The 26,217-nt window shown below is 48.1% G+C and overlaps 1 protein-coding gene across 1 annotated transcript; it reads right to left on the minus strand.

Annotated features, from left to right (window-relative positions):
* Positions 1-69: 69 nt before the first annotated feature.
* On the minus strand, positions 70-26,108 carry LOC143774799 (vomeronasal type-2 receptor 26-like). Its single transcript, XM_077262568.1, has 3 exons — positions 25,893-26,108; positions 3,083-3,206; positions 70-974 (listed from the first exon to the last, which is right to left on the minus strand). Exons 1-3 carry the CDS (start codon positions 26,106-26,108, stop codon positions 70-72), a joined length of 1,245 nt encoding a protein of 414 aa, XP_077118683.1.
* Between the last annotated feature and the right edge of the window lie 109 nt (positions 26,109-26,217).

Genomic DNA, 26,217 nt, shown 5'->3' on the forward strand with positions numbered 1-26,217 from the left:
ATAGTGTGTAGTTGGTCTCATGGGACAAGCAATTTAAGCATTTATGCGTTATCAATGGTAAATTCTTTATCATTCTTTGTCTCTTCTCATTAGATGTCCTTTCGAGTTCATATCAGGCCTGAGCAGTATAATGAAGCACTTTGGAAAAAACATGCAGACCACTAAAGCCCAACTGGATATCAATATAGCAAAGATCTCCATGGCCACCTTATACTTGCCCTGAGCACTGAGGGAGGCAGGGATATATGAAATCCAGACACTGAGAAAGGCTAACATGCTGAATGTAATAAATTGGGCTTCATTGAAGCTGTCAGGAAGTTTTCGAGCCAGGAAGGCCACAATAAAACTGGTCATCGCCAGAAGGAAGAGGTAACCCAACATAGTCCAGAAGGCAATGGGTGAACCTTCATTGCATTCAATAATGATTAGTGTGGGCTGGCTTTTTATGTTATACTGTGGAAATGGAGGCGCTAAGGACAACCATGAGATACATAAGATAAATTGTAGCAAGGTACAACTAAAAATGATTGTGTAGGACACACGAGGATGAGTCCATTTCCTAATAACACTGCCTGGTCTTGTGGCCATAAAGGCAAACATAACCATGATAGTTTTAGCCAAAATGCATGAAACACAGATGGTGAAGACCAGTCCAAAAGTAGCTTGACGTAGCAGACACTTCTCAGTTTGGGGATAGCCAATAAAAGCGAGAGAACTTAGGAAGCAAAAAGACAAGGAGATGAGAAGAAGACAACTTAAGACATAGTTGTTTGCTTTTACTATGGGAGTTGATTTATGTTGGATAAAAAGCCTTAGCATGAGGTTAGGAATGAAAGACGAAAAGATTGTGGTGCCAGCTAAAGTTGCACCCAGTGGATCTTCATAGGAAAGGAAGTCTATGTGTTTTTGAAGGCATCTGGTTTTCTGGAAATTTGACCATTCGTTCCACTGACATTTGAGACAATCGTTAGAATCTGAAATTGAAGAGAATGGTAGAAATAATTTACAAGCTCAAGGGGCTGTCCACTATTGGGAAACAATTAATAATGAGCCTAGACAGATGAGAAGAGAAAGAAATTGTACTACACACACACTTTGTCCTCCATTCGTCTGTTGGTATCAACATCCAGTGGGCAAGTCAAATGATAGCTGATGCCAAACAGTGGCTGCTGGGTATGTCTGAATCACCAGTAAAACTGTGAAAAAGGCTTTGGAAAACTGTCAACGAGGCAGCTGATCAGTAGCCACTGATCTTCTGCAGAGCTCATATGACTTCTCTGATGGATGTTGATATGAGCAGACCAACAGGGACCGCAGCTCTGATTATGGGGGAAAGTCTTGAATTACTTATTGTATACAGATACATATACAATTGTGCTCAAAAGTTTTCATACCCCTGCAGAATTTTTGGTTTCTTGGCCTTTTTTCAGAGAATATAAATGATAACACCAAACCTTTTTCTTCACTCATGGTTAGTGATTGAGTGAAGCAATTTACAATCAACCTTCTGTGTTTTCTCTTTTTAAATCATAATGACAATGCAAAACATCCAAATGACCCTGATCAAAAGTTCACATACCCCATTTCTTAATACTGTGTATTGCCCCCTCTAACATCAATGACAGGTTGAGGTCTTTTGTGGTAGTTGTGGATGAGGTTCTTTATTTTCTCAGATGGTAAAGCTGTCCATTATTCTTGGCAAAAAGCCTCCAGTTCCTGTAAATTCCTGGGCTTTATAGCATGAACTGCACATTTGAGATCTCCCCAGAGTGGCTCAACAATATTGAGGTTAGGAGACTGAGATGGAAACTCCAGAACATTCACTTTGTTCTGATGTAGCCAATGACAGGTCAACTTGACCTTGCGTTTTGGATCATTGTCATGTTGGAACATCCAAGTACATCCCATGCGCAGATTCCGTACTGATGAGGGAAAATTTGCCTCTAGTATTTGCTGATAACGTGCTGCATTTATCTTTCCTTCAACTTTGACCAAGTTTCCTGTTGGTCTACCTGACCGTGGTTTTGTTTTTACAGAGCCCCTGATTTTCCATTTGTTAATCACAGTGTGAAAGCTGCTGACTGGCATTATCAGTTCCTTGGATATCTTTATGTATCCCTTTCCTGTTTTATACAGTTTAAGTACCTTATCCTGTAGATTCGTTGACAATTCTTTTGCTTTCCCGATGACTCACAATCCAGAAATATCAGTGGCTGGATGAAAGATGCAAGAGTCTGTCTGGATCCCAGAAACACACTCAGCTTTTATGCACACACACTGATTACAAGCAAACAGGTCACATGTGAGGATGTTACCTTTAGTTGCCATTCAAATCCATTTGTGTCAACTTCTGTGCATGTTATCAGGTCAAAATTACGAGGATTAGTAAACTTTTGATCAGGGTCATTTGGATGTTTTGGGTTGTCATTATGATTTCTGTTGCACTAGAAGAACCTCCATGAACATTATGACATCATTCTCTTGAATTTTTGTGACCCAAGAAATTGACCATTCAAATCCAATAATATGAAACAAACTCGGCTAAAGAAATCTGTGCCTCACAGCTGCTCATCTCACCAAACAGGGGAAATGTAACATATTAGACAGAAAACATAGCCTCCACAGCTCAGCTAATGTGCTCTGTCCCAATGAGGAGACAAAAATAAATGCAGTACAGTCAAAAAGCTAGAAAAAAAAATCAACTTTAATTTATTTGCTTTTTAATTTTAAAAATATGCTTGTAGGTGTATGAGCTGTTTTTGTCCTACAGAGAGCTCTACAGTATACCATCCTCTTCCCTTCTTACTGTGGTGCTTATAACTAGCACATAAGCACTTTTTCTTGAATGAAAACTTGCCAGTAATAGTCTAACATTTTAGCTGATTTCTCACCAGCTCTACATATTTCAAAACTTTATTCATCGGCAGCTGTATCATGTGATTTCCTGTCTGACCACCAATCCAGTACATATTGTTTTCTATGTTTTCAGGAAGTCAGTCTCTGATTTCATTTGAACTACAAGATGACATTATCATCTATCAAATTCCTCCTAGCAGGTCTCAGACCTCTTAATTCTTAGTACCTGTGTGATTAGATATTTCTCCTTGAGGACAGGTGACACATTGGAAGCAGCAGGAAGGTTGTCCTCTAATAGATGCCTTCCAAAATCCTGGAGGACAACTTTCCGAACAAGCTGAAGTAGGTACCTGCAATTAAAAGATACTCGAGTCATGAAAGAATCAGTATATAAAATGTGTATATCATTAAATATATGGAGAGCTTTATACTGAAGCTATTACAGTTCTGTTGACACAACGTCACTTTGCATCTGCTATGTATTGAATTGAATTAGAAAATGGGGAGGGAATGTTTAACATTTCTGTCAAATTCCTTTCCCTTGACTTTTATAGGGGCTTAAATAGAATATTGGTCCTGAAAACACAGATGACCTTACATAAATAACTCACAAGTCACAACTTCTTCCAACAGAATCCAATGGACTCAGCAACACAGTGTGTGTAAGAAAGTTTCCTCAAACGCCATCAGACTATTCAGAAAATGGTGATAACAAAAGCAAAGAATCCAACAAACAAAGAAGTAGTATTGATTAGACTCACGTCAACAGAAACAATGGAAAATCACCCAATAACACCCTAATCAATGTGGTCACAACAGCATCACGAGGAGTCACAAAGCTGATGAGATGAATGATTTACATAGAATTGATAATTGATACTGTTAGGTGTCGAGTTCCCACCTCTGCATCTGGGGAATTCTTTACCCCTTGATACTGTTAGGTGTCGCGTTCCCACCTCTGCATCAGGGGAATCTCGAATCAGCTCCACTGTGGTTTCCCATTCTTCTCCAGCCGCAGTGGAGCCTGCTCAGTAGAGATGTTGGTCGCAGGATCTAGCTCAGGCTGATACTGGGTGACTGGTCACTGCTGTTCTTCCAGGATATGCTCTAGTCTCCACCTCAGTTGTAGTCTATCTGAATGATATTCTCATCTACTCTCCAGATATTGACTACCATCGGAGAGATGTTTACAGAGTCCTTACCTTTCCTGGGCTATATCATCTCCACTCAGGGATTGGCTATGGATCCTACCAAACTACAGGCTGTGATGAACTGGCAAGAACCCCATTCTCTTAAAGTGGTGCAGCGCTTTATGGGGTTCATTAACTATTATCGCCAGTTCATCCCTCATTTCTCAACTTTGGTAGCTCCCTTGGTAGCCCTCAACAAGAAGGGAACAAATCCCAAATTGTGGTCTGAGGAGGTCTCCAAGGCCTTCACTTCTATTAAGTCTCATTTTGCTTGCGCTCCCATCCTACATCGCCCCGATGTAGATAAGCCGTTTATAATGGAGGTGGATGTCTCATCCATTGGTGCTGGAGCAGTCCTCTTTCAAACAGGATGCTCAAGGTCGGAAGCATCCTTGCTTCTTCTTTTCCAAGGTCTTCACACCAACGGAGAGGAATTATTCCATCGGGGACAGGGAGTTACTAGCAATGAAGTTGGCTTTCTCAGAGTGGAGACATCTTTTGGAGGGGGCTCGCTTTCCCTTCCAAGTTTTCACAGACCACAAAAATCTGGTCTACTTACAGACAGCCCAGCAGCTAAATTCTCTCCAGGTCAGATGGTCCCTGTTCTTCTCCCAGTTCCATTTCACCCTCCATTTTCTCTCTGGAGAGAAGAACATTCCTGCCGATGCTCTTTCTCGCTCCGTTGTATCATCTGAGGAGGAGGAAGAGGAGCCTCAGCTTATTGTCCCTTCTGAGAGCCTGAGAACTGTGGCTCTGGTTTCGCTATAGTCTCTGCCCCCAGCAAAGACTTTTCTACCAACTAATTTGCGTCCGTAGGTTCTCTCTTGGGCTCACTCATCCAGGGTGGGTGGACATTTTGGGACCAAAAGGACATCTGAGCTGCTGGCGAGGACATACTGGTGGCCGCATATGGCCCGTGATGTCAGAGACTATTTTCGGGCATGTGTCTCCTGCGCCACTAACAAGTTCCCTCGACAGCGGCCCTGGGAGATGGTCAGGATGGATTTTGTGGTGGGCCTACCCAAATCTCGCAGCTGCACCATTATTTGGGTGATCACAGACCATTTTTCCAAAATGGTGCACTTGGTGCCTCTTCCACGGTTACCTTCTGCATGGGCTCTGGCAGCGTTGTTTATTAAACATATCTTTCACTTACATGGTATGCCAGACAAAATTGTCAGTGACCGGGGTCCCCAGTTTGCGTCTCGGTTCTAAAGAGCGCTTTGTCGTCTATTAAGCATTGAGTTGAATCTCTCTTCAACATATCATCTGGAGATGAATGGGTTGGTAGAGAGGGCCAGCCAGACTCTGGTCACATATCTGCAACATTTTGTTTCAGCCAGGCAGGATGACTGGGCATCCTTGTTACCGTGGGTGGAGTTTGAGCTAAACAACGCCGTAGCTGACTCCACTGGTCAGACCCCATTCCTCCTTAATTACGGCCAGCATCCACGGGTTCCTGTGCCTATGCCCATGTCTTCTGCTTACTCCATGGTGGCAGACTGGGCTGTGGAGGCACGGGACATTTGGGACCGCACTCAGGATGCCATCCGAGCCTCCAAGGAGAGAATGAGGTCCTCCACCAATGCACATCGGCACCCTGCTCTGACCTTTGCTCCTGGCGACTTAGTGTGGCTCTCCGCCCATAACATCAGGCTGCGAGTTAAGTCCACTAAGTTTGCACCTCGCTACTTGGGTCCCTTCAAGGTCCTCAAACAGGTTAACCCTGTGCTCTACCGTCTGGCCCTGCCTCCTCGCCTTGGTATCACCGACACCTTTCATGTGTCCCTCTTAAAGCCCATACACATGTCGCGGTTTTCCGAGTCATCTGCCGGAACATCGGGTTTGTCTAAGGAAGATTATGATGTGAATGCTTTCTTGGGGTGTAAGGTGGTACGTCGTAAAAAATTTTATTTGGTAGGTTGATGGACAGGTCCTGGGAGGCTGCTGAGCACATTCAAGCTCCACAGCTCATTGCTGCCTTCAAGCATAGCGAGGTCCAAGTACGGGGGTAATGTTAGGTGTCGAGTTCCCGCCTCTGCACAGGGGGAATCTAGAACCAGCTCCACTTTGGTCTCCCATTTTTCTCCAGCCACAGTAGAGCCTGTTCAGCGGAGACGTCGGTCCCAGCATCTAGCTCAGGCTGATACTGGGCGAATGGTTACTACTGTCCTTCCAGGCTCTGCATTTGTAGCCAGCAGTGATCAGCAGCGAGCAGATCTTTCTGGGACTAAGTCCTGCTTTTCCCATACTGAGCATGCCCACGGGACGACCTCCCATTGGAGGTCGAGGGTCACATGCTCAGGTCCTGTTGTGAATCCTATTGGACCATCTGGAAGGTCTTGTAGCACTGCCGCTATAAAAAGTTAGCATGGCCGCTCGGCCGTGCGCTAGTGTACATTTGAAAATGTGTGTGTGTTGATGAGTGCAAGTCATTCTTTAATCATCCCCTCCCTTGTGTATGACTGCTCGCGTAAGGTTGATGTCTGCTATCTAGCGCCCGGCTGAGCTGTCAGCACAAAAACACACAAAACAGGCCCAGGGAACCACGATACTTTGTGGCGATTCTAACTGTATACTCAAACCTAATTTGTATAGGTCAATTAACGCACAATCCCCTGCTACCCCATCGCTGCCTACATCAGTGGACTCGACCTCCCTTAATAAACTCCTTTCCCAATATCACTGGGTGGACCTGTGGAGGGACTTGCACTCTTCATTTAGAGACTATACGTATTTTTCCCCAAGACATTTAGTCCATACTAGAATAGACCATATATTTGCCCACCCATCCTTTATTCCTAACATCTCTAATATTTCCATCCTTTCCACCCCATGGTCTGATCACTCCCCAATCATACTTATGTGTTCCACGCTACATCCTAAACCTCAATCATACAATTATATCTTGAACGACTCTCTGCTCTCCTACCCTGACATCGCTCTAAAATTAAAAAACCACCTCGAAGAATATTTTTCTTTAAATCTTCAATCAGCTTCTTCTCCAATTTCTTTATGGGAAGCTCATAAGGCAGTGATGAGAGGTCTTTGTATTCAAGTGGCCTCCCGCAAGAAGAAAGAAAGATGTGCGAGGGTGGCTGAATTGGAGGACAGGGTATCAGTGCTCGAGACTCAGTTGAAGAATTCGCATCCCCAGATATATACAAAAACCTCGCTCATGCTCGAACTGAACTCGATCTTTGCCTATCCGAAAATGCAGACCGAGCCCTACACTGGTCACAGAAACGGTTTTACGCCCTCAATAATAAAAACAATTCTAACCTGGCACGATGGTTAAAATGTTTACCCCAGCCCTGCCCCCCAGTAAGATTACATACTCCTTCAGGAATCACGTCCAACCCGCAAAGAATTACTCAACTGTTCCAACAGAAATTAAAACTATTATATAGCGCTAATACATCTGTGGATCCTGAGGAGCTAGACGCTTTTTTAGATTCCGTTCCTCTCCCAGCGTTGGGCCCAAATTTGATTGAATCACTAAACCAACCTATTTCCTCTAATGATATAGAGTTGGCTATCCAGCAATTGAAAGAGTCAATAAAAAGCCTGGCCCGGATGGATTTACAGCCCTATATTATAAAAAATATGCCCCACATCTGATTCCCCATCTTACCAATTACTTTAATTCCTTGAGGGACGGTAATAAACCTGGAGAGGCATCATTGATAGCGGCAGTGTCTATGATACCAAAGCCTAATTCTGATCAGTTAGTATGGTCCAATTATAGACCAATATCCCTAATCAATGTAGATCTTAAGATATTAGCTAAAATTGTATCTCAGCGCTTAAACTCGGGTCTGGGGACGTTGATATATAAAGATCAGGTGGGTTTTGTTCCTAGAAGACAAGCTTCCGATAATATAAGAAGGGTCTCTCATCTGTTGCATCACTGCAAACAGCGCAATATACCAAGCATGTTACTGTCGCTAGACATTAAAAAAGCCTTAGACTCCATTTCGTGGTTTGCGGTTTTGCGGAGATGGGGTTTCCCTGATCACTTCCTTACATGGATTCACGCCCTCTATAGCTCCCCTTCAGCATATGTACGATACAATGGCTTCTCTTCTACACGCTTTCCCATTCATAGAGGCACCCGCCAAGGCTGTCCCTTATCGCCCTTATTATTCCTTTTAGCTTTTGAGCCTCTGGCGATACATCTTCGACTCAACTCATCCATCCAAGGAGTTACCATAGCATCAGTCCCCAATAAACTTTTCTTATTCGCAGACGATATGCTGCTCCTCCTAATGTCTCCTCTGTCATCCCTCCCAGCCCTACTTCAGACTCTTAACAGTTTTGAGTACATTTCAGGTCTTCAACTTAATCCTTCTAAATCCTATGCCATGAATATAACGCTCCCTCCCTCTACTATTGCAATACTAAAACAAGATTTTCCGTTCCAGTGGACCTCCAACCACTTGGACTACTTGGGAGTGAAACTCACTCCAGAGTACAATGCATTATACGCAGCTAATTACCCTCATATGCTTCGTAAAATTAGATTAATGCTCCAGTCATGGAGCAAACTTCATCTTTCCTGGCTCGGCCGAGTGCGTGCATTAAAAATGACTATACTCCCTAAACTACTTTACCTATTTCGGGTTCTGCCAGTCTCGGTTCCTACTCAATACCTTAAAATAGCCCAGTGAGCGATTAATACCTTTGTTTGGAGGGGCAGTCTTCCCAGGGTTAATAGAGCCACTCTTTATCGTCACCGCCTAAAGGGTGGGTTGGGGGTCCCAAATCTCTCGAAATACTATCAAGCAGCCCAACTAGGCCAACTGACGTTATACCATGCCTACTCGGAATCCCCCTTGTGGCTAGCTCTAGAGGCCTCTGAACTCCATTCGAATACCCTTGATACAATACTCTGGACTCTCCCTTCGCAGCGTAGAGAAATTACGTACCCCATCATGATACATTCTCTTAGAATTTGGGACTCTTTAAAATATTCTGCACACTTAATATCACCATTTCTGCCTTTGGCCCCCCTGTGGAGTAATACCCAGTTCCTCCCGGGCGTGGAATCCCTCAGGGATTTCCGTCTATGGGTGGCAGCGGAAATAACGAGAGTCCACCATCTTTTCAACGAGGATGGGATAATCCCATTCTCTGTTTTGAGCGAAAAACACCATCTTCCACCTAGAGAAATATTTCGCTACCTACAACTTAAAAATTTTGTTCAATCTCTGCTAAGAAATTTCACCCCCTTACTCTTTCACCCCTTTTGAACAGAGATGCCGTCAAAATCCACATGCCCCAGGCATCATATCTCTTCTCTATTCACACATCAACTCACCAACTCACAGGTGGTGCCAAGGCTACACCTCTCGCTGGGAGTCCGATATTGGTTCTTCTCTGACGGACTCAGAGTGGGCTCAGATTTGGTCTTCCTCCACTGGTGGTATATTAAACACCCTCATGCTGGAAACTAATTATAAAGTACTAACCAGATGGTACCTGACCCCAGCCAGGGTAGCAAAGGCAGTCGCTAACTACTCCCCAAACTGTTTTCGTGGATGCAAATCCATAGGTGATATGATTCATATCTGGTGGCTATGCCCAATTGTACGAAGGTTCTGGACCAGGGTATACTTCTTAATTCTCTCTATAACGAATATCAATCTTTGGAAAAACCCCTGGGAAGCTCTACTAAATAAGCGTATCCCTAATTTGCCCAGACATTCCCGAGCCCTTATTGCAATGATATTTTTAGCAGCTAAACAAACTATAGCTTCGGCTTGGAAAAAAACAAACTTGGACCTCTCTGGAGTTAAATCTCGTCTATCGTGGTACATGGTAAACGAAAAACTATCTGCCATACTTACCGATAAGGTGGACAGATTTTAACTTATTTGGCTCCCATGGGCGGAGTATGCTTGCCATACTCCCTTCGCTATTCCGGTATCTCGGCTGTCCAACTCTAGTCCTCAGGCTTCTGATTAAATTACCCAATTATGTAAGGATTTAACATAATCTTTCCTCGGGTCTCCCATACCTTCCCTTCCCCCCAGACCCTCGACTCCCACCTTGATGTTTTTTTTTCTTTCTTTCTCTCTGTTGTTCCTGTGTTAAGATTACTGTTAGTTTTCTGGAACATAATTGAAGGACAGTTACCCCTTCTTCATGGTGCAATGTAATTGACGAAAATATCATTGTTCCTTCTTTTTTCTGTACTGTATTTGTGAATTTCAATAAAAATTTATTGTTCAAAAAAAAACCCCACACAAAACAGGGTGTAATTGCTGTGACCGCCAGCGCGGCACCGTACGCTATTAGAGCGTTTTCCTGACCCAAGTCTGGGTGGTTAGTGGCGTCCGCCAGAGTGGCACAGTACGCACTCTTGTGCATAAGTTACTTTTTCAGTTACTCTGATACCCCAATTGTGGTGTCGAGCGCAAGAGGTCTACACGAACTCTAATCCTGTGTACTGGGATAGAGTTCTCTGACTCCTTGCTTGCGCTCTTTGTGCAGTAATGCGACCCTGTGACGCCACAGGGTTCACTTCCTTCATACAGGGTGAAGTTAACCCATGTGTGTATCCACATTGTACCGCCATATTGTCCGTCTTTACTCAGCAGCAGGTTCCATCTCTGCACGGTGGACCCCGGGCTGCGAACACACCTCATACCTAGTGTTGAGAGATACCTTCCGATATCGGAAAGTATCGGTATCGGAAAGTATTGGCCGATACCGTCAAAGTATCAGATCTAATCCGATACCGATACCCGATCCCAATGCAAGTCAATGGGACGAAAATATCGGAATTAAAATAAACCCTTTCTTTCCTTGTAGGTTAATTCCACATGAAGGAAAACAACTAAGAAGGAGACATTAAAGGCACAGAGGTTTAGCCCAATCAAATAGAATAGCATGATTTTTATTTTTTTTTATGACGTTCGGCGTTAGAAAGATTTTGACTATGTTATTTTTTTTTTTATTTTGTCAGATATTGATGTTTCACTACTTCCACGCCCTTCACCTTCTTTTTTACTTCTCCCACACTTTCTTCTTCATTATCCTCATCATCAGCTTCTTTGACATCAACTTCTTCACCTTATTCATCTTCTTCTTCATCTTCTACCTATTATTTTTTTTCTTACATTGTTCATATTCTTTTTATTTAACTATTATCTTCTTCGTATTCAACTTCTTCATCATATTCTTATTTGTGACAGGCATTCCCGTAGTTGTTATCTATAAAAGTTTGAAGATTACACCTTCCGTTCTGCCTGTCACAAAAGAGTTACATTTGTCCGCGTTCAGTTTGGCCTGCAGCATCAGGCTTTATCCAGGGGCACCACGAGGAGGAACGGACTCACCCCCATACACTGCTTAGTCTTCTTCTGCTTATAATTTAGATAATATCTTTTGCTCTGATATTTAGTCTTATGCTTAATGTTCTTCTGCTCTTTGTTCTGCAGCCTCTTGTTCTTCTGCTTCTCGGTCTTCCAGGTCGTCGTAGTCTCCAGGGTCGTCGTCTCCGGGGTCGTCGTCATCGGGGTGGTCTTCAGGGTCATCGTCTCCAGGGTCGTCGTCATCTCAGTGGTTGTCGTCTCTGGTGTCGTCGTCATCTTAGGGGTGGTCTTCCGGGTCATCGTCTTTAGTCTCTTGAACTTGGAAATGTAGCAAAAGGTACAAGAGGGCTGAGAAAATGCCGAGAAACAGCTGATGGAACTGGAACTCGGATGGCTACCCGAAGGTCCAAGAGCCAATGGAACTACCGAGGACCAGCTGACGTTACTGGAACCCGGTTACTAAGCAGGAGGTACCCGTGCCTGAAAGCACTACCAAGGACCACCTGACGTTGGTGGAACTCGGATACCCAGAGGGAGGCACCTAAGCCAAAGGCTCTGCCCGGAACCAGCTGACGGTACTGGAACCAGGATGGGGAGCAGAAGGTACAAGAGCAAAAGACACTGCCGAGAACCAGCTGACGGTACTGGAACCCGGATGGGTAGCCGAAGGTCCAAGAGCCAATGGAACTACCGAGGACCAGCTGACGTTACTGGAACCCGGTTACTAAGCAGGAGGTACCCGTGCCTGAAAGCACTACCAAGGACCACCTGAAGTTGGTGGAACTCGGATACCCAGAAGGAGGCACCTAAGCCAAAGGCTCTACCCGGAACCAGCTGACGGTGCTGGAACCAGGATGGGGACCTATTCAAGCTTGTCTTCCTAGAGCCCCAACTAGTGTTGTTGGAGCAAAGGGTCAGCAGGGGGAGCAGAGTGTAGGCCGAAGCCTGCACTGGCGGCAGCTTTGGGTCTGTTGTGTCTGCGTGGCTGTTGCAGGACACGTTGCCGGCTACACAGCAGGGGAACAGCTGGCGGTGCTGAACCCCACTGACACATTGGCGAGGTGTTTGACTCTGTGCAGCTAGCACATCTGGGCCCCAACTGGCGTTGTTAGAGCCCAGGGTCAGCAGGAGGAGTAGAGGGAGCAGAGTGTAGGCCGAAGCCTGCACTGGCAGCAGCTTTGGGTCTGTTGTGTCTGCGTGGCTGTTGCAGGACACGTTGCCGGCTACACAGCAGGGGAACAGCTGGCGGTGCTGAACCCCACTGACACATTGGCGAGGTGTTTGGCTCTGTGCAGCCAGCACATCTGGGCGCCAACTGGCATTGTTAGAGCCCAGGGTCAGCAGGAGGAGTAGAGGGAGCGGAGTGTAGGCCGAAGCCTGCACTGGTGGCAGCTTTGTGTCTGCGTGGCTGTTGCAGGACACGATGCCGGCTACACAGCAGGGGAACAGCTGGCGGTGCTGAACCCCACTGACAGAGTGGCGGGTGTTTTGCTCTGTGCAGCCAGCACAGCACTAGCGTTGTTGGAGCCCGGGCTCTGCAGGTGGAGCAGAGTGTAGTCCGAAGCCTAATTGAACCGATTTCAAAGGTAACCTTTAACCCCCCCTCAGGGGTTACAAACTACAAGAGCCACAGCTTGGGCAGCAGTAATCCTGCACAAGTCTAAGGTTGCTCTTTTAATTTTGCTCCTTGCACACGCAGAAAGAAACACGTCTAACATTTAGGCCCTTAAGCAGTCAAACTGTTTTGGAGGCGTGAGTTCCCTTCGTAATGAGATGCAGCACAGCTGTCAAAAATCCCACCTTGGTGCTGGGCGCAGCCTCCTGAGCATCGTTATTTGCTGCACAGGAGTCTGCGCTGTCGTGTTATCCCTTGGCCTTGCGCTGTAAGCGCTGCCTATCTTCTGACATCACTTAATGTCGGCCGGTGCGGTTCACGATGACCATGAATCCCAGCCCCGCAGTGTCTTAACATTGTTAAAACACTGTGGGGCTGGGATTCATGGCCTGGCGCAGTACATATGTTCGCCTCTCACACTCGGGTCCTTACACCTGCTTCAGACTGTGCGGCGTCAGCTGATCCCTTATCGCATGCCACGGCCATGAAGCCGCACAGTCTGAAGAAGGCGGAAGGAGATGAGGGACAGGCGAACATATGCACTGCTCATGCCCATCAATCACACCCTCGCAGTCAAAATAAATAAGACACCGAGGGGCGTTGTGTGGGGCAGGGTGGCCGCAGAGGCGCAGCCAGCCAAACAATGATGCCAGAAGACAGGCAGCGCTACCAAGGGGGTTGCAGCGTGTCATTACAAAGGAAAGTCACACCTCAGGGACGGTTTAATGGTCACAGAGGACACATTTTAGACGTGTTCAGTTCCACATGTGCAAGGGGAATAAGTTTATGAGCCACCTTGCACACATGCAGCATTACTGCTGTACAAGGTGGCTGTAAAACATACAAACGCCTGGGGGAGGGGGGACAGGTTCCCTTCAATTTCAGTTCTTGTGTCTGCGTGGCTGTTGCAGGACACGTTGCCGGCTACACAGCAGGGGAACAGCTGGTGGTGCTGAACCCCACTGACACATTGGCGGGTGTTTTTCTCTGTGCAGCTAGCACATCTGGGCCCCAACTGGCGTTGTTAGAGCCCAGGGTCAGCAGGAGGAGCAGGGGGAGCAGAGTGTAGGCCGAAGCCTGCACTGGTGGCAGCTTTAGGTTTGTTGTGTCTGCGTGGCTGTTGCAGGACACGTTGCCGGCTACACAGCAGGGGAACAGCTGGCGGTGCTGAACACCACTGACACATTGGCGAGGTGTTTGGCTCTGTGCAGCCAGCACATCTGGGCGCCAACTGGCGTTGTTAGAGCCCAGGGTCAGCAGGAGGAGTAGAGGGAGCGGAGTGTAGGCCGAAGCCTGCACTGGTGGCAGCTTTGTGTCTGCGTGGCTGTTGCAGGACACGATGCCGGCTACACAGCAGGAGAACAGCTGGCGGTGCTGAACCCCACTGACAGAGTGGCGGGTGTTTTGCTCTGTGCAGCCAGCACTTCCGGACAGCAACTAGCGTTGTTGGAGCCCGGGCTCTGCAGGTGGAGCAGAGTGTAGGCCAAAGCCTAATTGAACCGATTTCAAAGGTAACCTTTAACCCCCCCTCAGGGGTTACAAACTACAAGAGCCACAGCTTGGGCAGCAGTAATGCTGCACAAGTCTAATGTTGCTCTTTTAATTTTGCTCCTTGCACACGCAGAAAGAAACACGTCTAACATTTAGGCCCTTAAGCAGTCAAACTGTTTTGGAGGCGTGAGTTCCCTTCGTAATGAGATGCAGCACAGCTGTCAAAAATCCCACCTTGGTGCTGGGCGCGGCCTCCTGAGCGTCGTTATTTGCTGCACAGGAGTCTGCGCTGTCGTGTTATCTCTTGGACTTGCGCTGTAAGCACTGCCCATCTTCTGACATCATTTAATGTCGGCCGGTGTGGTTCACGATGACCATGAATCCCAGCCCCGCAGTGTCTTAACATTGTTAAAACACTGCGGGGCTGGGATTCATGGCCTGGCGCAGTACATATGTTCGCCTCTCACACTCGGGTCCTTACACCTGCTTCAGACTGTGCGGCGTCAGCTGATCCCTTATCGCATGCCATGGCCATGAAGCCGCACAGTCTGAAGAAGGCGGAAGGAGATTAGGGACAGGCGAACATACAGGTCCTTCTCAAAAAATTAGCATATAGTGTTAAATTTCATTATTTACCATAATGTAATGATTACAATTAAACTTTCATATATTATAGATTCATTATCCACCAACTGAAATTTGTCAGGTCTTTTATTGTTTTAATACTGATGATTTTGGCCTACAACTCCTGATAACCCAAAAAACCTGTCTCAATAAATTAGCATATCAAGAAAAGGTTCTCTAAACGACCTATTACCCTAATCTTCTGAATCAACTAATTAACTCTAAACACATGCAAAAGATACCTGAGGCTTTTAAAAACTCCCTGCCTGGTTCATTACTCAAAACCCCCATCATGGGTAAGAGTAGCGACCTGACAGATGTCAAGAAGGCCATCATTGACACCCTCAAGCAAGAGGGTAAGACCCAGAAAGAAATTTCTCAACAAATAGGCTGTTCCCAGAGTGCTGTATCAAGGCACCTCAATGGTAAGTCTGTTGGAAGGAAACAATGTGGCAGAAAACGCTGTACAACGAGAAGAGGTGACCGGACCCTGAGGAAGATTGTGGAGAAGGACCGATTCCAGGCCTTGGGGAACCTGAGGAAGCAGTGGACTGAGTCTGGTGTGGAAACATCCAGAGCCACCGTGCACAGGCGTGTGCAGGAAATGGGCTACAGGTGCCGCATTCCCCAGGTAAACAGCGGCAGAAGCGCCTGACCTGGGCTACAGAGAAGCAGCACTGGACTGTTGCTAAGTGGTCCCAAGTACTTTTTTCTGATGAAAGCAAATTTTGCATGTCATTCGGAAATCAAGGTGCCAGAGTCTGGAGGAAGACTGGGGAGAAGGAAATGCCAAAATGCCTGAAGTCCAGTGTCAAGTACCCACAGTCAGTGGTGTGGGGTGCCATGTCAGCTGCTGGTGTTGGTCCACTGTGTTTCATCAAGGGCAGGGTCAATGCAGCTAGCTATCAGGAGATTTTGGAGCACTTCATGCTTCCTGGCACCTGCTCACAGTGCCAAAACCACTGGTAAATGGTTTACTGACCATGGTATTACTGTGCTCAATTGGCCTGCCAGCTCTCCTGACCTGAACCCCATAGAGAATCTGTGGGATATTGTGAAGAGAAAGTTGAGAGACGCAAGACCCAACACTCTGGATGAGCTTAAGGCCGCTATTGAAGCATCCTGGGCCTCCATAACATCTCAGCAGTGTCACAGGCTGATTGCCTCCATGCCACGCCGCATTGAAGCAGTCATTTCTGCCAAAGGATTCCCGACCAAGTATTGAGTGCATAAATGAACATTATTATTTGATGGTTTTTTTGTTTGTTATTAAAAAACACTTTTATTTGATTGGACGGGTGAAATATGCTAATTTATTGAGACAGGTTTTTTGGGTTATCAGGAGTTGTATGCCAAAATCATCAGTATTAAAACAATAAAAGACCTGACAAATTTCAGTTGGTGGATAATGAATCTATAATATATGAAAGTTTAATTGTAATCATTACATTATGGTAAATAATGAAATTTAACACTATATGCTAATTTTTTGAGAAGGACCTGTATGCACTGCTCATGCCCATCAATCACACCCTCGCAGTCAAAATAAATAAGACACCGAGGGGCGTTGTGTGGGTCAGGGTGGCCGCAGAGGCGCAGCCAGCCAAACAATGATGCCAGAAGACAGGCAGCGCTACCAAGGGGGTTGCAGCGTGTCATTACAAAGGAAAGTCACACCTCAGGGACGGTTTAATGGTCACAGAGGACACATTTTAGACGTGTTCAGTTCCACATGTGCAAGGGGAATAAGTTTCCGAGCCACCTTGCACACATGCAGCATTACTGCTGTAAGGTGGCTGTAAAACATACAAACGCCTGGGGGAGGGGGGACAGGTTCCCTTCAATTTCAGTTCTTGTGTCTGCGTGGCTGTTGCAGGACACGTTGCCGGCTACACAGCAGGGGAACAGCTGGCGGTGCTGAACCCCACTGACACATTGGCTGGTGTTTTTCTCTGTGCAGCCAGCACTTCCGGACAGCAACTAGCGTTGTTGGAGCCCGGGCTCTGCAGTTGGAGCAGAGTGTAGGCCGCAGCCTGCACTGTAGCAAGTTGAAAGGGAACCTTTAACCCCCCCCCAGGCGCTTGTAGCTGAAAGAGCCATCTTGTACAGCACTAATGCTGGAAAAGGTAAACTTAGCTCTTTTAATTATGGTCCTTGCACATGCTGAACCTAACACTTTTGAAATGTGTCCCCTCACACGGTTAAACTGTCCGGTCGGTGGAACTTTCCTTTGTCATATGACGCAGCACAGCCGTCATTCTTACCCCCTTTGCGCCGTGCGCCTCCTCCTCAGCGTTGTTTGAATCTGTCCCGGAGTCTGCGCTGTTATGTTATCCCTTGGCCAGGCACACTTAGCGCTGCCCGTCTTCTGACATCATTTGGTGTCAGGCTGGCTGCGCCTGTGCGGCCGCGCTGGGCAAGATCCCGCCTCGCTGTGTCATCTAATGTAATCACTCTGCGGACCTGTGATCCATGGGCATGAGCAGTGCATATCCTCGCCTCTCACTCCCCTCCCTACGGCTTCTTCAGACTGTGCGGCGTCACGGCCGTGGCATGCTATTAGGGATCAGCTGACGGCGCACAGTCTGAAGAAGGCGTAGGGAGATGAGTGAGAGGCGGAGGTTAAGATATGCACTGCTCATGTCCATGGATCACAGGTCCGCAGTGGGATTAAATCAGAAGACACTACGAGGCGGGATCTCGTCCAGCGCGGCCGCACAGGCGCAGCCATCCTGACACCAAATGATGTCAGAAGACGGGCAGCGCTAAGTGTGCCTGGCCAAGGGATAACATAACAGCGCAGACTCCGGGACTGATTCAAACAACGCTGAGGAGGAGGCGCACGGCGCCAAGGGGGTAAGAATGACGGCTGTGCTGCGTCACATGACAAAGGAAAGTTCCACCGACCGGACGGTTTAACCGTGTGAGGGGACACATGTCATAAGTGTTAGGTTCAGCATGTGCAAGCAGCACCACGAAAAGAGGCACTTTTTCCCTTTGCATCATTACTGCTGCACAAGGTGGCTCCTTCAGTAACAAACGCCTGGGGGGGGGGACAGGTTCCCTTTAATTTAACTTGTTGTGCCTGCGTGGCGGTCGCAGGACACGTTGCCGTATACACAGCAGGGGAGCAGCAGGCATTACTGAACCCCAATAACACATTGGCGAGGTGTTTGGCTCTGTGCGGACAGCACTTCTGGATGGCAACTAGCGGTGTTGGAGCCCAGGGACAGCAGCAGGAGGAGGAGGTGGAGGAGATAGGAGGGATTTCCACACACACAGCTGGGGAACAGCTGACGTTACTGAACCCCAATAACAGAGGAGCGACTGTTGGGACTGTGCGGACAGCACTTCTGGACGGCAAATAGCGGTGTTGGAGCCCAGGGACAGCAGCAGGAGGAGGAGGTGGAGGAGATAGGAGGGATTGCCACACACACAGCTGGGGAACAGCTGACGTTACTGAACCCCAATAACAGAGGAGCGACTGTTGGGACTGTGCGGACAGCACTTCTGGACGGCAACTAGCGGTGTTGGAGCCCAGAGACAGCAGCAGGAGGAGGAGGTGGAGGAGATAGGAGGGATTGCCACACACACAGCTGGGGAACAGCTGACGTTACTGAACCCCAATAACAGAAGAGGGACTGTTGGGACTGTGCGGACAGCACTTCTGGATGGCAACTAGCGGTGTTGGAGCCCAGGGACAGCAGCAGGAGGAGGAGGTGGAGGAGATAGGAGGGATTGCCACACACACAGCTGGGGAACAGCTGACGTTACTGAACCCCAATAACAGAGGAGGGACTGTTGGGACTGTGCGGACAGCACTTCTGGACGGCATCTAGTGGTGTTGGAGCCCAGGGACAGCAATAGGAGGAGGAGGTGGAGGAGATAGGAGGGATTGCCACACACACAGCTGGGGAACAGCTGACGTTACTGAACCCCAATAACAGAGGAGCGACTGTTGGGACTGTGCGGACAGCACTTCTGGATGGCAACTAGCGGTGTTGGAGCCCAGGGACAGCAGCAGGAGGAGGAGGTGGAGGAGATAGGAGGGATTGCCACACACACAGCTGGGGAACAGCTGACGTTACTGAACCCCAATAACAGAGGAGGGACTGTTGGGACTGTGCGGACGGCACTTCTGGATGGCAACTAGCGGTGTTGGAGCCCAGGGACAGCAGCAGGAGGAGGAGGTGGAGGAGATAGGAGGGATTGCCACACACACAGCTGGGGAACAGCTGACGTTACTGAACCCCAATAACAGAGGAGCGACTGTTGGGACTGTGCGGACAGCACTTCTGGACGGCAAGTAGCGGTGTTGGAGCCCAGGGACAGCAGCAGGAGGAGGAGGTGAACACAGTGTAGGCCGAAGCCTGATTGGAGAAAGTCTAAAGGGAACCTTTAACCCCCCCCCCAAGGCGTTTGTAGCTGAAAGAGCCAGCTTGTGCAGCACAAAGGATGCAAAAGGAAAAGGTGGCTCTTTTCATTATGCTCCTTGCAAACACAGAACTAACACTTATAAAATGTGTCCCCTGATACCGTGAGACCATCCCGGAGGTGGGACATTCCTTCGTAATATGACGCAGCACAGCCGTCATTCTTACCCCCCGGCGCCGTGCCCAGGGTCCTCAGCGTTGTTTGATTCTGTCTCGAAGCCTGTGCTGTTATGTTATCCCTTGGCCAGGCACACTTAGCGCTGCCCATCTTCTGACATCATTTGGTGTCAGGCTGGCTGCGCCTGTGCGGCCGCGCTGGCCGAGAGCCCGCCTCGCAGTGTCATCTAATGTAATCCCACCGTGGGCCTGGGATCCGTGGCCATGCGCAGTGCATATCCTCGCCTCTCACTCCCCTCCCTACGGCTTCTTCAGACCGTGCGGCGTCACAGCCGTGGCATGCTATTAGGGATCAGCTGACGGCGCACAGTCTGAAGAAGGCGTAGGGAGATGAGTGAGAGGCGGAGGTTGAGATATGCACTGCGCATGTCCATGGATCTCAGGCCCGCAGTGGGATTAAATCAGAAGACACTGCGAGGCGGGCTCTCGGCCAGCGCGGCCGCACAGGCGCAGCCAGCCTGACACCAAATGATGTCAGAAGAGGGGCAGCGCTAAGTGTGCCTGGCCAAGGGATAACATAACAGCACAGGCTTCGAGACAGAATCAAACAACGCTGAGGAGCCGGCGCACGGCGCCGGGGGGGTAAGAATGACGGCTGTGCTGCGTCACATTACGAAGGAAAGTCCCACCTCCGGGACGGTTTTACGGTATCAGTGGACACATTTTATAAGTGTTAAGTTCTGCGTGTGCAAGGAGCTAAACAAAAATAGCTACCTTTTCCTTGTGCATCATTACTGCTGCACAAGGTGGCTCTTTCAGTAACAAACGCCTTGGGGGGGGGACAGGTTCCCTTACATTTCAGTTGTTGTGTCAGCGTGGCGGTCGCAGGACACATTGCCGGCTACACAGCTGGGGATCAGCTGACGTTACTGAAACCCAATAACACTGGGTCGTATGTTTTGACTGTGCAGACGGCACTTCTGAGCCTCAACTGGTGGTGTTGGAGCCCAGGAATTAAAGTTCAGGTGGTAGAAAGATGAACACAACAGGAGACCTGGATACTGTAGACAGTCACCTAATTATTTAATCAGGAAGAGGAGTGGCAAATTCCTGCGAGATCCAGGCCTTGTTCATTTTCAGGAAAGTAAGCCGGTCAACATTATCGGAGGATAGTCGCATGCGACGGTCAGTTAGTACACCACCTGCAGCACTAAAGACGCGTTCCGATAATACACTAGCCGCAGGGCAAGCCAGCACCTCCAATGCATACTGGCTTAGCTCTGGCCATGTATCCAGCTTTGAGACCCAAAACTTGAAAGGGGAAGAGCCGTCTGGGAGTACAGCAAGAGGGCAAGACATGTAGTCTGTCACCATCTGACGGAACCGTTGCCTCCTGCTGACTGGAGCCGTCTGTGATGGTGTAGACTTTTGTGGCGGGCACAAAAAACTGTGCCACAGTTGGGCCATACTGGTCTTGCCTTGGGCAGAGGCACTGCTTCTGCTCCCTCTTTGTGCAGAGCCTCCTCCACTGCCTGGACGCACTGAGCTGCTTTGTAATGCACTAGCAGCACTTCCCTCAGTTGGAATGGAGAAGATGATGGAATTCACCAGTGTGTCTTGGTACTCCCGCATTTTTCGCTCCTGGTTCAACGGTGTGATGAGGCTTTCTACGTTGTCCCGGTAGCGAGGATCGAGGAGGGTGAACACCCAATAATCAGACATGTTGAGAATGTGGGCGATGCGGCGGTCGTTTCTCAGGCACTGCAGCATGTAATCCACCATGTGCTGCAGACTGCCAACTGGCCAAGAAACGCTGTCCCTTGCTGGAGGCGTGATCTCTGCCCGCTCGTCATCACCCCACCCTCGCTGTACACACTGAGTACTGGACAATTGTGTAACTCCCTCCTCTGGACGGATGTCTTCCTCCTCCATTGACTCCTCCTCATCCTCCTCACAAACTGTCCCCTGCCTGCGCGTTTGTGAGGAACCACGTGGCGCTGACTGTCCAGAAGGTGATGGAAATGGTGAATCCTCATCCTCCACCGCTTCCATAACATCATCCCTTAGCCCTTGCAGTGATTTTTCAAGCAGGCAGATAAGGGGGACAGTCATGCTGACTAGTGCATCATCTGCACTCGCCATCCGCGTGGAATAATCGAAGGGACGCAAAACCTGGCAGACGTCCTTCATAGTGGCCCACTCTGTGGTTGTGAACGGCTCGGAGTGCGACTTCTTTGCGCATGATGCAGCTGGTACTCCATTACAGCTTGCTGCTGCTCACACAACCGCTCCAACATATGTAACGTGGAATTCCACCTGGTAGGTAGGTCACATATGATGCGATGTTCCGGCAGGTGGTGTCGGCGCTGCAGAGCCGCAATGCGCGCTTTTGCCGTGCTGGAACGCCGCAAGTGAGCACACTCTAGGCGGACCTTGTGCAGCAGTGCATCAAGATCCGGATAGTCTTTCAAAAAACTCTGCAGGACCAAATTGAGCACATGTGCCAGACATGGGATGTGAGTGAGGTTGCCGAGGCCCAGAGCTGCCACCAGATTTCGGCCATTATCACACACTACCATGCCTGGCTGGAGATTCGCTGGCACAAACCACACATCGCTCTCCTGCTTGATGGCATTCCAGAGCTCCTGCGCTGTGTGGCTTCGATTCCCCAAAGAAATTAATTTCAAGACGGCCTGTTGACGTTTGGCCACGGCTGTGCTCATGTCGGTCGTAACAGGTAAACGTTCATCACGGGTCCATGTGGAGGTGGACTGTGACGGCTCCTGCAGCGATGATTCTGAGGAACTGGTGTAAGAGGAGGAGTCAATGCGTACAGAATGGATTCCTGCAATCCTTGGAGTGGGCAGGACACGTCCTGCGCCACTCGCACGATCTGTACCCGGCTCAACAACATTAACCCACTGGGCAATGAGGGAAAGGTATCGCCCCTGTCCATGTTGACTGGTCCACGCATCGGTGGTGAGGTGGACCTTGCTACTGACGGCATTCAGTAGTGCGTGTTTTATGTGTCCCTCCACATGCTTGTGTAGGGCAGGGACAGCTTGCCTGCTGAAGTAAAAGCGGCTGGGCACATTGTACTGTGGGACTGCCAATGACATCAAGTCACGGAAGCTGTCAGTCTCCACCAGCCTGAATGACAGCATTTCCAGTGACAGAAGTTTGGCAATGCCTGCAGTCAGAGCCTGTGCTCATGGGTGGTTTGACGAGAAAGGCCGCCTTTTCTCCCATGCCTGTACTACCGATGGCTGTAGACTGGGCTGGGAGTGTGTGGATGACTGGGAAAGTGGTGCTGCGGGTGGAATTACAGCGGGTCTCTGGACAACAGGGCCAGAGGTTCTTCCACGGCGATCCTGGGAGGAAGCCGAACCAGCTGCGTGTGAGCTGGAGGAAGAGGCAACACGAGCTGAAGAGGTGGTAGCTGCTACTGTTGGGTGGCCTAGCTCTTCAGTGTGTTTTTCTAACTCCGCCGCGTGCCTGTTGCGCACATGTTTCCACATGTTGGAGGTATTGAGGTTGCTGACATTTCGACCTCTTTTGACTTTGTGATGACACACCTTGCATTTGACATAGCAAATGTCATCTGCAACTGTGTCAAAAAAGGGCCAGACACTGCAAGTCTTGGGAGCGCCCTTTTTGGCTTTTGGAACAGACATGCTCCTAACGGGTGCCAAAGTGGAGGCTACAGGCTGCGCAGTCTTCCCCCTCCCTCTACCTCTTTGGCCCGTTCTAGGAATCTCTTCCTCGGAGCTGCTCCCACCACCTTCCTGTCCCTCACGCCACGATGGGTCAAGGACCTCATCATCTACACTACCCTCTGCCACCAACTGCTCCTCCTGGGTAGTCTCAGCAGCAGAGCACGCACCAGAAAGTGGCACCTGAGTGTCATCATCAGCGGATGCGGCCTGCGATGTGGTGACCGGAGGCACTGGCCCACCCGCCCCTTCAGAGGAAGAGAGAAAAAGCTGTTGGGCATCACTGCACCCTGCCTCTTCTTCCATTTCTCCAATGCTGCTTGGCTGGCCCCCTGTTTCCAAGCCAAGAGATTCAGAGAACAGAAGTAGAGACGGCTCCTGTCCTGGGCTCTCTGTCTGCCTGGGCAATTTGGCAGGTGGTGAAGAGACAGATGGCTGCTCTCCAGTGCTCTGTGTCTGAGAGGATGTGGCACTAATTAAAGTCGATGCGTTAGCTGCCATCCAACCGACAACGGCTTCAATTTGTTCTTCACGCAGCAGCGGTGTACGGCGCTCTACGACAAAGCTGCGCATGAAGGACTGTTCCCTGGTGAAACTGGGTGCTGGTGAGTCACCGGTGCCCGCAGCAGGCACAGAATCCCCACGTCCTCTCCCTGCTCCGCGCCCACGCCCACGTGCCTTACTCACTGCCTTCTTCATCTTGGTTGACTGATAAAGATAAGCAGAAAAGTACTAACGGCTTTGTGTGCTTATTCCTGAACAGCTCCTAACAGGTATAAGAAACACTAATTTTCTAAAGTGTGGACTAGACTTTGATATGAGCTAATGTGGCCTACACAAATGTAAAGTGGTGTCACTGGTGTGTTTGGTGAACTTTATTATTTATTTATTTTTTGGGGGCTGAACTGACAACAGAGAGAGCTGCAGTCACACGGAGACCGTGCAGACAGCCGTAAACGGCGCTGCAAGGCCCAAAAACCCTCCTCTACGTTATCCTATGTAGTGTTTTTCCACAAGTTAGCTGGAGACGGGTGGAAAGACACTAATAGGAATTTTTTGAAAAAATGTGCAGCAGCCTGCACTACTTAAAACAAAAGGAAAATTGATTTTACGGTATGACGCAGTGAAGAACCCTGAGCTGGAGACAGCCAGGCTTTGGCTGCTCACAGACTACAGGGCGAGCTGCAGTCACACGGAGACCGTGCAGACAGCCGTAAACGGCGCTGCAAGGCCCAAAAACACTCCTCTACGTTATCCTATGTAGTGTTTTTCCACAAGTTAGCTGGATACGGGTGGAAAGACACTAATAGGATTTTTTTGAAAAAATGAGCAGCATACTACACTACTTGAAAAAAAAAAAAAAAGAACAGTATGAGGCAATGAACCACCCTCCCTGAACTGAATACAACCAGCTATGGATGGCCTATGGCTGCACTCAGACTAGAGAGTGGGCTGCACTCACACACACACACACACAGACCTTGCAGATCGCTGTGAAAACAGCGCTACAAGGCAAAAGCAAGGTGATTAGTAGGTGAACACAGCGGTTGCTAAATTAGCCTTTGAAAAGCACAAAGAAGCAAATCGCTATCTCTAAACTGGCCCTCAGTCAGCACACAGCGTCCTGTCACTAACTGAATTCACAGCAGAGTGAGCGCAAAATGGCGCCAGCGACTTTTAAACTGCATCATGACATCATTTCAGCAGCCAATCACAGCCTTGCCAGTAGTTTCAGGCCCTCCATGCTGAACAGGATGTGCCCACACTTGGAATCATTCTCATTGGCTGATTTCGTACAAATTTGTGCAGTTTGAATCCTGGGAAGTTCCGATTCCGGTATCCGATACGCGGCAAGTATCGGATCTCGGTATCGGAATTCCTATACCGCTAAGTATCGGCCGATACCCGATACTTGCGGTATCGGAATGCTCAACACTACTCATACCTTCTTTCTAATTATTTGGTGCGTTCCGCTAGCCCTAACAGATACATTTTACTTTGTTGTGTTACACTTTGCATTTTTTGTAAAAAAATTCTAGATTTTTACCTACACTTTTTTTAACAGGATTTTAGCTTCAGTTTTAAACCTTAATTTATTTTCGTATATCATATGAAAAAAAAAAGCCTTAAGGGTCTGAAAACGGTTTTTGCCAAGGACATTTACTGTTTAGTATATCCATTGCATATTTAGTGGAGTCTTCCACTCTACTTCTAGGTGTTGAAGACCCAAAAACTCATGGAATGGTATGAATTCTAATAGGACTTCATAATTACATAATGGCGATTTTTAGGATTCCTCCCACACTCAGATATGAAGTTATCACACTTTGAATACGTTTGTCACATAGGAATGGTAGATCATACCCTCGGTCATTGGTCGCATAATATATACATCTTTTTTCCCCATGATCTACAAAAAAATAATAGTATAGTTGTATGAAATCTAGCTGTGAGAAGAGTCTTGGGACACAAACTGTTCTTCCTTGTGCACTTCTGGTAATGGATAATATTGTAACTTGTTTTTAGAACCGTACCTTGTTGTTTTCAGTAGCCCAAAGCAGTAGGCTTGAGTTGATGGTAAAAAGTTGCCCATCAGGAACTGTGGTATCGTAACTCCCAAATTTGACGTGACGTATAGTATTGTTTAAACTTAGTTGCCAATTAACAATATCGTAGACTGCAGGCGGATCTCCATTTTTATCAAAGTATATTTCTCTCTCATCATTTACAGGGACCCTTACCGCCTTCATGTAGTGCAAGATCTATGGTGAAGAGATGATTGAAGCATGAAAATATAGGAAGTTAATTTACGCACATTCCATCTCAATGCTTTGCCTCAAATCTTACATTACTTCATTT

Source organism: Ranitomeya variabilis, chromosome 5, assembly GCF_051348905.1.
Source record: "Ranitomeya variabilis isolate aRanVar5 chromosome 5, aRanVar5.hap1, whole genome shotgun sequence".
Lineage (NCBI taxonomy): Eukaryota > Metazoa > Chordata > Amphibia > Anura > Dendrobatidae > Ranitomeya > Ranitomeya variabilis.